This window comes from Pholcus phalangioides, unplaced genomic scaffold (genome assembly GCF_987345545.1).
Source record: "Pholcus phalangioides strain wild (caught in Gottingen) unplaced genomic scaffold, Ppha-v1.0 ptg000015l_1, whole genome shotgun sequence".
Classification (NCBI taxonomy): Eukaryota; Metazoa; Arthropoda; class Arachnida; order Araneae; family Pholcidae; genus Pholcus; species Pholcus phalangioides.
This window is the reverse complement of record NW_028301608.1, coordinates 2496667-2509299: the sequence shown is the minus strand read 5'-3', so window position 1 is coordinate 2509299 and position 12633 is coordinate 2496667. Positions and strand designations below refer to the sequence as shown.

Here is a 12633-nt window from a genome sequence, read left to right as displayed (position 1 = left end):
TGATCTCCAACAATGGCGGCTACTCTGGCTACTGATTTTCGCAGGAACCACACTTCACAGAAGTCTATAAATTTAATCATTTGATGCTTGGTCAACATGTTATCTACAAAATAAATATTGTTGCGATAGCTCTTGTCTTTCTTGGTGTTGCAATTTGGGTGGCCAGCAGTGTACTTTAGATCAATGGTTCTCAACCTTTGGAGGCACGCGGCCAGGTTTCATTCATTTTTATAAGTGGAAGGCCCAGTCAAACACATGATTAATGGAACATGAATGGGGGCAAAAGAAAACGGCAGAACAGTCACGGCCCGGTATGAATGATGTCACGGCCCAGTACCGGGCCGTGACATCATATTATGGTATGGGGCGGTATTGGATATCACTCTTGCACTCCTCTAGTACGCATTGCCGGTACTTTAAAAAGCCAGCGCTACATCTCCGAGGTGTTGGAGCCAGTTGTCCTTGTCGGGCCACGGCCCAGTACCGGGCCGTGGCCCGAAGTTGTGAAACACTGCTTTAGATAATACAGCCTCCCCAGAACTGAACCCAATGTTAAATATCAGGAATATATTAAACCATGAAAGAGTTAAGAAAATTTTAGACTTGAACGAAATCTTTTCAGAAATTAAAAAACCAAGTGTTCCTTATCAGTTTTTATTATCATTGTGCAACCATAGAAGAATCTCAGTTGATTATTCTTAAAATACTCGGAAAAGAAAATTTACTATCCACTAGAATACAGCCAGATCTAGAGAAGTTATGCTAGCAATTAACTTTAAAAATTGACGTTCTAGGCTGGATGATATTAAAAGTGGTAGACATATAATGAGGTCTGACTGTACTTATAAGCAAAATGTGTTGGCTGTATATACATCAAAATGATTCACTAAATTCCCCTCTATATTGAATTTCATGCTCTGGTTATCTGTCTACATCTTAAACATGTTGAAATTATTTGGTATTATTAAGTTTTTCCACACACATTCCCTGAAAAAAAAATAGCCACCAAATTTATTACTGATCGAGATGAGTCAAAAATCATGAGCTTTCACCCTTGTTTTGAGCACATATTGGACTTTTAACAAGGGTATATTAAGAGGGTGCCATCTATTGATGGTGACCTCAGGTCCAATGGCAAAATAAACTGTCTTTGCTAATTCTTAGGATCGGACCTGTCAGTAGCCTATACAGTAGTAGATGAGCTTCTTAGCACCATGCCACTCACTCCCAATAGGCTATATCCATCTAATTTTGAACCTGTCATTCCCCAAGTGATTAAGTATCTATTGACTCACGTAGAAACCAAATTGTTAAAAAAAAACCTGGGTTATTATAGAGTAAGGGGGGATGCTTGAATTCAATTTCTATACAATCTTATCAAAAATTTCAGATATTTGACACGTTGATTTCAATGTTTCCCATTATCATTTCATGTCTATCCTACAGATTAGAATCCATACGCTGAGTTATAACAGAGCATCATTTCTTGTAACCTATAAAGAAGCCTTGTCATATTTAACAACAATAATGAAAACCAAAAGCCTGTGAAGAATACAACAATGTAATGGTTTACAGCAATATCTTGTCCCATTTTCTTAATATAATCAACTCGTCTAAATTTGTTTAATACAGTCAACTTGTCTAAATTTGTTTAATACAGTCAACTTGTCTAAATTTCTTTAACATAGTCATTGTAATCATGCTACTGATTAGATGATAATTTGATGATACCTTTTGTCCATAAGAGCTATCAGCAATTGTGAAACCAAATCCAGCAGTTCCTTTGATAATGCCAATAGAAATCCTCTTTGGTGGTTTTGATGAAGAGTAATATTCATCCAAGAGATCTTCAGAAGGCATAGTTGAATTGTGGATGCCAGTTGCTGCATTATGTTGATTTGAGAATGATGGCTGTCTTGAACTCAGGTCAGGCAAAGATTTTGCAGTTCTACTTATGGGTTCTGTATACTTAACACCAGAAGAATTCATCAATCTGGAGTTGCTATTAGGTTGGCTTATTGAATATACATTTTGAGAGAAAGATGACTTTGAGCTAGCCACTGAAACAGCAACAGTTGTTAAAATCTCTGTGTTAGGATCATTTGGATCAAAAGGCAATGGGTAACCTCGACAAACTTCAAGTTCTACTATTTCCCCAGGAGGGATTGACTGAAACAATGAAACAATGTCTTTGTGACTGTAACCTAAGACACAAGTGTTGTTTACATGCACTAAAACATCACCTGCAAAAAAAATCATACATGTTAACAGAAGTTATAAAAAAAGTTCATTTGAACTAAAACTGTAATGAAAAAAAACCAACATATACTTTCCATCAAAGTCTGTTTGTTGTTGTTGCGAAGCAAAAAAAAGACTATAAATAAACACAAACCCACACTTCAAATCTGATGTAGAATAAAAACTGAAATACTTTCAGGACTTCAGCCCTGGACAACTACCACTAAACTACATACGCATATTGTAAGCATTCTCAAGAAATTCTAATAAATTGATATATTTTAGAAAGCAGTGTACAAATATGTATTTTCTTTATGTAAACATGAGTGTCCAAGTTGTGCATGTTATATTTATCTTTACACTATTGTAGGACAAGGTCTATACAAAAGAATGCTTTTGATTTTGTGACAGATGTAATGATACTTGAAATGCCAGGGCCGTAACTAGGGCTTTTTCAAAGCGAGCAAACATAATTAAGTGCCCCCCCCCCCTTCAACATAGAAGTCTACGAATTTTACCTCTGTTTTTTGTTTTGTTTCCCTCAAAGTTTGCCCTCCAGAGCAACTGCCCCTGGCACCCACTTCCCTGTCACTTGTTCTGACCCTGTGAAAGAATGTCACCTTTCTTCCAAATAAGAGATTGGTGTACCAAGCAGCTGAAAGGTAAAAGCCTAATAATTCAACACCTTGACCCAGAAATTTCATAGGGGCCGGAACTCAGAGACTATGGACACTTGAGGCTCTCCTCTCCCCAATAAGCTTTTTGGGGGGTGAAGAGGCCACCAAAAATAATAATAAAAAATGAACCTCCTCCTGCTTATGCCCTTGAATCCTATATATACGCTGGACTGCTTTGAATGCTTTTTGTTTTTTTTTGTACAGATGCCTCCGGCAGTTCCAAAATTATAAAGCAGTTTTTTACCATAAGAGTTTTTCTATGCCACTGAACTCAGCACATGTCTATCTGACAGTCGTCATATTGCATTTTGCTTAATCAATCTTAACTGCACTAGTTTAATTGTGCTAACTGCAAACAATTTATATATAATGCAGGAAATAAGTATATGCTTTGGTTTTGCCAAGGGGAACTTTTCGAGAGCCACTATTTCAATCCCTTTATCTTAATCAAAGTCAAATATTTTCAATGAAAATAACTTTACCAGTCTGTAGTTTCCCATCACACCATGCAGGACCATAAGGCACAACATCTTTGATTTGCAGAAATTCTTGGCTGGAAGGGTTGTCACCACCAATGATTGTAAAACCCAAACCTCTAGAGCTCTTCACTAGGGGTATGAGCAACATGATACCCCTAAGCTCATCTGGATTTCTTGTAAAGAAAGCTGGCTGCTTGGGTATTGTGTTGGTGTTGAAGCCTACAGCATGCAAAAAAGAAAAGAAAAAAAAAGAGTTTTTGATGAGTTTAGCAAATCATGCTTTCAACATTTGCTTAAACTAAAAAATGTGTTTAAATTTGCATTTATCCTTCCTAAAGTTCCACTATCTCATGCATTCATATACATGGTGTCTATAATTACAGTTGGCATTTTTTGGCCTACAGCCTTCAGTGAAAGAATGGGATAGAGATAGACCACAAAAAAGTTTCTGGCATTCATCACTTGAGAATATTTTGTATGCAAACTACATAGTGCTTGTGCTAATGTTTTGCAAACATGTGACCAAACTGATGGGGTATCTGAACATTTCCAGCAGAATTTTATCCTCATTTCTTCACTAAAAAATATAAGATTGAGTTTTCAAGAATGTGCTTCACTGCATGGGCGGAGATACGGGGGGGGGGGAATCAGCATCAAAAGTGGAGTGGGCAGATCTAATGTATATGTGTATATTATGAATTGACATCATCATCATCATCTTGCCCCCCCCCAGCAATAATGACCTTGCCACCCCCAGACTTCCAAGTCTTTCTCACCTATGCTTCACTGATAAAATGCTTTTACAAACACCAAAAGCCATGCAGAGATTTTCTATTTTTAAAAGAGATTCAAAAATTTTCTTCATCTTATCATTAAGATGCTCCTAAAATTTTATAATTTTCTGATAGTAGGCCATAGACAGCTCAGAACATACAAATGTTCATTACAGACATAGTCTGTGTACATATTTTAACTTCTTTTAGAAAATGAGCATCCATATTATCCTCATAATTTTATATAATTTCATAATTAAAAAACCATAACTTTAATGAACAGATATTTCAGGGTTTTCAGAAAAACATGCTTGATAATTTCCCAGACAAAAACTTCGAAAGAAGTATAATTCAAAATCTTAATCTCCCAGATTTCGAATCTTTGTGTGTGTGTTTCTCGTATTTCATTCTTTTTCCCCCTTCACAGAACATTTCCCTGACTTTTAGCAAATATTTGCATATTTCTCAGCCTTATGCTAATCATTTTACATTTCTTCTGACTTTCCCTAATCACTTTTCCTTTCCCTGACTTTCCCTTACTTTCGAGGTCACTAGGAACCCGTATTTACTCGGCATATGACAAAGCTAAGAATTTATATCATAAGAAATCACACCATTTTCAAATAGAAACTTATAGAACTAATTTGCATTGTTTGATCACAGTCACATATTTTTCTATTTTTCCAAAATTCTGAGTGAAATCAAGATTATTCAAAATTTATCTAAACAGAAAGTGGCTCAAGATTATATCCTCTTTTTACACCATTACTTCTTCCCCCCCCCCCCAAAAAAAATACAACAATATTTCAAAATTTATTGATATGGGAAGGGGACAGAGAATTAAACATAAAAAGGGCCAAGTGAAAGAGAAAAGATAACGTCAAATTAAAAATTCTTGGAGATACCTGTGAGACTAGAGGAAGGATGAGAAAAGTCCCTGCAGGTCGAATCACTACCCTGACCAATGGAACTGAAATTAGCATGACAAGAAGAATCTGCAATAAGTGTAGAAGTTTGCGCAATCCCATCACTAGCAGCATCAGAAGGTATTGTACCGTTAGGCAGATGAGTAGTAGAATCAGGCTTTGAGCCATCATCTGATGGAAGTTGGTGTTTTGGAGGATCATGCTTTTCATTCAAACAGGGTATGCAATGTAAGTATGGAAAACGATGGTTAGTAGCAGGAGAGGAAGATAGAGGGTTATTAGAAGAAGTGGCAACAGGTTGCACAGAAGAATTTCCGTCAATTAACGGAGACTCACTGTTAGTGTTAGCTGGGGTTACAGAATCATGAGCGTTACTGCAGTTGGTAGTATGTGTAAGTGAGCTGTTCCTTGAGGTTCTTGGCGAGATCTTGGAATCTGAAAGGGGAGAGCATGGGCCCAGGCTTCTGCTGTTTTCACTCCTTTGCTCCAACTTGCTATGCCATGAAGGAGATCGTGAAGTGAGATTTCGCGGTGGTGTTGCTGTACAAAAGAAAGAAACAAATCTAAAAATACTTTTATTTAATTAATAAGCTGATTTATAAAATTAATTTTACTTGGAACTTTTCAAATTCATCAATTGATTTATTAAAAACTGGAACACTCCATCAACAAACTCAATCTAACTCTGCTTATTATTGTACTTTTTGCTCAGCATCATCCTGATTATCCATTTGCATAATCAGGATGATGATGCTATTTTAATTGTATACATTGATGTCCCTCACATCACACAATTAATTAGTTCTGGAAAATTGAGTGAAGTGAGTTGAATTCAGCATGGGTAAGATAGGGAAAATTCCTTTGTAAGGTAAGAAAATGGAACTTGAATCCCAGCAAAATCTATTTTCTATCATCTTTTGAGATCTACTGCAATGCCTGCTGCCATCAGGAAGTCCAATCTCAGCAATGATAGGTTACCCTTTGCTTCTGGTAACACTAAGAAGGTGGTCTCGACAGGTTGATTTCCCACACATACAGGTACTTTCACTTCATAGACACTGTTGGTAGACAGGGTACCATCAGCCACAGAAATAGTCGTGGTGGCAGTTAGGAAAAGCTTGTATAACAGTTCCCCTGCAGCCGAGTGTGTCGCACCTGCGCTGACGCATATGAGACCGTGATCTTGATATACTTGAATTTCTATCAGTGGTAGCGATACTTAAGCATGTGTGGGTTGACAGCTGTGCAAAATAGCTTTGGAGATTTCACAGCTGTCACAGTCAATAGCAAGCAATTTGGACAGTTTGCTTTGATGAACCCTGGCATATGACATCCATAGCAAATGATAGAAAATTTGTCATGAAAAGGTAAGGATTTTTGGGGTTGCACAGTATTATGAATTGCTTCGGGTTTATTTGAAAAATTGTTTCGGATGAAAAACTTCTGATATTGTCATAGCCATCCAGTTTATTGGCAAAAACAGTGGGTGAGATTACTTCTGTCCACTCATCCATTAGATGCTCTTTACATTAAGAAGGGACTTTCTTTTTTATCTGGTTTGTGATGATCGAGTCCTTTAAGCCATGGAAAGTTGTGATGTTCGATTCAGTTAACCAGTTCCTGAAGAATGACCAGAGCTCAAAATAGTAATCACACCAAGTACTGTCTTTCGATTTCTTGTGAGTAGCAAACAGTTGACAGAATTTTTCAGCAGATAATCGGAAACGTTTCAGGAGGACCCTTTTTACATGTTGATAATCAGATGCTTTATCTTCAGGTTCTTGTGCAATGAACGATGTTACACTACTCAACAGAACTGTGATGAGGTGGGATACCCAAAATTTTTCAGGGACCTTCATCAATTTGAGTTACCTTTTAGCGAGAGATAGAAACAATGATATGTCATCCTTTTGAATGTCGAAACTCAGGAGCAGTTTTTGAAGGTTAAATTTAAGTTCCGGGGATGTTAACACACAGTAGGCACCGTTACGATCCATTTCGTTTTGAAGCTTAAACTTTTGACATTTGAACTGCATCTCCAACTTTCAGACTTCAATTTCCTTGTCCGCTTGAAGCATGGCTTGTTCCCTTTGATTTTGGCGCTTAGAGTCCAAAATTCTCTCATCGATGACAGCTAGCAGGAATTCTTTCATAAAGTGCTCATCAATGCCGTGATTGACTATGGCAGATTTTAACTGAATGACTGTCATGTCAGTAGAAACAGCTAGTCCCAAGGCTTGAGCTAGAACGATGAGGTCTTGCTTTTTTCCTTTTTCTAAGTAAGCCATATTACACGATATATAAACCAATGTTTCAATAACAATAAAAAAATTGACACTTTTGAGATGCATGGAGCAACATAAAAAAATGAACATCAGCGGAACATTTCCACACTTTCGCGAATTTCAAAACAACTGATGCGATGAATTTCTTTCAGGTTGAAAACAAACATCAGACGAGCATTTGCGGCGGAAGTTTCCCTTGTCAATCGGTAGGTACATTCAGGCAGAACGCTGACGATTCCCCTCGGGTTGAAAAAATGTAATATTTCACGTTGAGCATCACATTGTAGCCAATTGATTCTATTTAAAAAAATTTAACTTCCTAGATTGACTTTCTATCACTCTGAGGAATCACTGTTACTAAGAGCATGAATGTGTTTCACCCTTAAAGAGGTTTATTTGCACTACATTTTTTTTTGTCATAAAAAACATAGCAATAGGGGCCAATCGCACAAAATACCAATTTGACTACTTAATGCTCCTGGAAGAACTAAAACTGGTGGAGTTACAAAAAAATAGAGGTGCTTTAAGTGAGATATAAAAATATATATTATAATTGTAATGATTTCCCCTAAAAAAATATCTTTACATAGGGATTTATCATAGTAAAGGATATTGTTGTATCAAGAGAGAAGTTTAATTTTATATTAAATATAATTCCAAACAAAATTTTTAAAAATGTTATCGCAGAAAGAGTAGTCATTACAGGGAGATGTAACTGTATTTTATAAACTTATAACCATTTATGAATTTTCATAATTTACTCATTCATACCATTTTGATCAAATATTCTTGCATGTGAAACTGGGTTTTCATACTGTGTCCTTCGATTAACATGGCTACGAAAAAAGAAACAAAGTAATGATTTTGAGCGACACACCTAATACTTTTCACTCATTGTGATAACAACTTCAAAAATAACATTCAGTTAAAACCAATGTTACAAGCAGGATGATGCTAAAAGTGATAAATATAAAAACATAAAACTGAGGTTTGACTGTATTAGTGTGAGATATAACAGCAAATATATCACTCACTCAATATAATATGTTCCATAATGAGGGTCATCGATTCTTTCCCAACCAAATGGAAGATCTAAAAAAAAGACAAACTCAAGTACTACAAACTTTTACAATGTTTTTCTTATGCTCACAATTTAATTGCCATAAATTACATGCCCACCATTATCACAGTCACCAAAACTTGATTGTGGAGGTGGTCTTGCGTTTCTTGAATCCATCCAGTGGGACCCATTATGACTGGAACAATGGTAATTTATCATCACAATATATTTATGAGAACAACAATTTCAATATGTTTTTCTTCAAGAATGTCAGTTATTAATGAAGTAAAAATAAATATAGTCAACATGATTAAAAAAATGCATAAAGTGTTAAAATTATACAAAGTATTTTTATAAGTACTTATAACAATAGCAGTTATTCTGATGAGACTTTAAATGCAATTTTGAAAATTCATGAAAAAAAACTCTTCCTCATATCATAGCGTCTTTGAGTGCGAAAAGGAAAGCTTCAGCTGAGTAAATGAGAAGAAACTAGGGTTCGACAAATCTACAAAAATTTACATGCCCAGTCAGGCATGTAACTTAAAATACTAGATACCCAAATTAAGATTTTATAAACAATGTTAAAACACTACTGAATATCAATACTGGATTTACTTAATTAGGAAATTTAAAAAAAAAACCAAACCTTATATATTTGGATAAAAAATTCTAAATTTTGAAGGAAATACAAAAATTCAAAAGCAATGCAGAGTCACCATTTGAAAACCTACAATCAGTCAAATTGCCATTTACATTTTTCTAAAAATGTAGATGGCAAAAAAAAAAAAAAGAAGTTGCAAAACTACTGTTCATCTTGCTTGGAATCATAATCAATTCACAATATGAATCTGACTACTACTCTCGATACGAATACTGACAAAAGTCACAAAAAATTATGCTTATTATTTATTTTTCTACTAAATCACACAATTATTCTGAAATATGCCTTTTTGTTGTTACCTGAATAATTGAAACTTATAACTCTATAAGTTCTAGTCCAACCGTCTGTTTCTATGCGTAAAACAAATTTTCTTATATATACTTTCCTAGAGTGCATGTTTACTTGTTAAAGCAGACTTACTCATTATTAAGTAACCCCACTTAGAAAGTCACTTTTATTCTATCCCCAGAGGTGACGTTATACAAAAGTCTGACTTTACTAAATACCATTTCACTTGAAAATTCATACCATTTCATTTGAGAAATCTACTCCATAATTCTTTTTTTTCAACAGCTCCGGTAACAGAAAAAAGGGAATTAATATCAAATATATAAGAATTAACACATTAGCATCATGAAACGAGAATTCTTGTTTTGCAAGAATTTATCCTGATAAATTCTTAGAAAACCAGATTATATATTTACATTATGTATGAGTGAAAATTTCAATAAAATATATTAATTATAAAAATAATTATCTTAGTTTTAATACACATGTTGAAATATCTTTATATCACTAAAATACCCTGATTTATATGAAAGTTTTAGGAAAAATAGCTCCATGCAAATGTGTTAATAATAAGGAAGGATTATTTTTCAATAATACTCACTTTGCCAAATAATATCCCTGATTGTTTCCCATATAGCTATGTGTTGGAGTATCTGCATTGGATGAAAAGTCTTGATCATATGGAGAACTTGAAGAAAATGGAATGAAATGATTTTGCTTGTAATTTACGATATTAGGTAAGCTGGTGACAGGAGTTGAAGACCTATAATTATCCAAATTAATAAATAAAAAAATAAATATAAGTTCAGAGCAATATAGTTTGTGTGAATGTATATTTCAAGTTTTGTGATTGTGTACTCAATCGAATACATACTTTATATCGATGAAATATTTTTCCCGATACTTCTCTTATGAATTGTGAAACCCCACATAAGTGACAAGCCAAGGATATGTGAGATACCCCAATCAAATACCAAAAAAATTGTGAGGCAAATTTTTTTGTACTTTTTGTTAATATTGCTCATTTGTTTGAGCTCATCGATTTCTCATTTGCTGGGATTTTTACAGATCATTGTTTCCTTTATTGTGTCATTAGCAAACCTCAGCTTTACTTTTGCACATGAAGATGGTCACAAAGAAGGGAGTTTCATTTACGACACACATAAGAACTAAAGGAAACTGTTACTTGGCTTAACCCCCCATGGTTTTGTGTATACTTGAATATAAAGTGAAACCTGTACAGTATGTCAAGAGACTGAAATAATATTCCATTTTAGACAGATTCACATTTTGTAATAGTGCACATCAAAGCACTAATGATCGAACAGACTATCTTTTAATTCTGTTCAAGACAGGTTTTCATCTCATAGTGTCATCTCAGACAGGTTTCACTGTACATGGCAAATGCATGGTCAAAAAACCCATTATACCAATTTCTTTTTTCAATTTTTTTTGTATCTAGAAAGTACATCTTTTAGTGTCATAAAAGTACAAAATATAGCTATATAAATACAATACTTTTCTCGCTAAAAAGAGTTGATTTTTTGTCAATGCCATTTTATGAGAGCCGCTGAAACTTAGCATGCTCAGAGATTTATAAAACCACAAAATTGAGAAAAATCAAAGATAAAATTCAAGGTATAAACCAGGGCTGGGAATCAATTAAAATTTTTAACTGGTTAATCAAAAATCTTTAATTGATTGATGGATTAATCAAAATTTAATCGAATATTTTTAAATGCCATTCAATCATAGCAAAAGTAGTAAACTATATATACTACAAAACTATATAACTACAATATTATATAGCAGTAACTACATATTATTATAATATATATTAATAATATAACATAATATAATAATAATAATAATATAATATATATATATGCTGTAAAACATATGCTACACTATTTCATTCCAGCACATGATATTGACATCTTGGGCATAGTCGAATCTTGGCTGAATCAGTCCATTCCAACATCTTTAATAGGCCTCCCGGGATATGAGGTATTTCGACACGATTGATCTTTTTCTTCAGGTGGTGGTGTGTGTCTTTTTATTAACATCAAACTTAAGCAGAAGCTGGTCTCCAGGCCCCCATACGAACCACGAGGTTGAGATTGTGTCAGTGGACATCAAGTGTCGAAATAATAGATGCAGGTTGATTTCGGCCTACGTACCTCCTAATAGGTCTTGCTCTACTGACTACTGGTCTATCTTTTGGAGTGAGCTCTCCCAGCTCTGTTCGGTGCACTTCCTGGTGGTTCTGTTTGGAGATTTTAATCTGCATGGCATTAACTGGCCGACCGGTAGGTGCTCATCTGGTGTGGCATCACGGTTCCTGGAATACTTTACTGAACTGGGTCTTGTCCAGTTGGTCCACTTTCCTACAAGAGGAGTCAACTTTTTGGATCTCCTCTTCACAACGACCCCCTCGTTGGTTCAGGACTTGTTTTCATTTCCCCTGTTCTGCTACAGTGACAACCCGCCCCACCTTCCATTTAAGTAGGAGTATCCCTGTGCTGTCTCTGAACAACTCACCAATATCAGTATGGTATTGATCTGATCTCCATAGATCAGATAGTTCTACGTATGTGCAACAAAAGAAAACTATATGCGTGGTGCCATTTTAAGAACTATCCTTCTCAATTTTCCAAAGATGACTACAAAAGTATTCTACGGATCTACTCAGACTATGTGCAGTATAGAGAATATTTGCATCTTCAAAAACGTTGTATGAATCGCGATCACAGTAATTTTTATAAAGATATCTGCTATAGGCTTTGTGGGTCTAGGACTATCCCCATGCTGTTTCTGAATGATTCACCAATAACTGAAGACCTCGATAAGGCTAATACCTTTATTGACATCTTTTCTCGCTCCTACAGTCTTGTTCAACAGGGCTATGACCATTCCAGCAGTGACCTTGCGGGAGACCATTCGATTTTTAATGACATGTTCAATATTCAGACAATACAGACCATTATTTCCTCCCTTTGCTCCAGTTCATCCCCGAGTCCTGATGGAGTTTCAGGCATTTACTTCAGACTCCTCTCCGACGTTATATCTCCGCTTCTCAGCTTTCTATTTTCCTACTTTTGCATCCATGAAATTATCCCTCATTCCTGGCACTCCACAATTATCATTCCGGTCTACAAAAAGAAGGGTTCTACATCAGATCTATGCAATTATCGCCCAATTTCTTTGACTGACATCACCTGCAAAATTTTCGAAAGATGCATT

General features: G+C 35.2%; 1 protein-coding gene across 3 annotated transcripts in view; it reads right to left on the bottom strand.

Moving 5' to 3' along the window:
• Positions 1–12633, bottom strand: part of LOC149075238 (membrane-associated guanylate kinase, WW and PDZ domain-containing protein 1-like) — a 102149-nt gene that overhangs the window by 62635 nt on the left and 26881 nt on the right. For 2 of the 3 annotated variants that reach the window (XM_089242540.1, XM_089242541.1), the window contains exons 6-12: positions 9992–10153; positions 8558–8634; positions 8413–8470; positions 8150–8214; positions 5073–5633; positions 3398–3613; positions 1732–2243 (exon numbers count right to left, since the gene is read on the bottom strand). In XM_089242540.1, coding sequence (XP_089098666.1) covers positions 1732–2243; positions 3398–3613; positions 5073–5633; positions 8150–8214; positions 8413–8470; positions 8558–8634; positions 9992–10153 — 1651 coding nt within the window. The remainder of the gene's footprint in view (positions 1–1731; positions 2244–3397; positions 3614–5072; positions 5634–8149; positions 8215–8412; positions 8471–8557; positions 8635–9991; positions 10154–12633) is intronic. The other variant, XM_089242542.1, reaches the window with a different exon arrangement.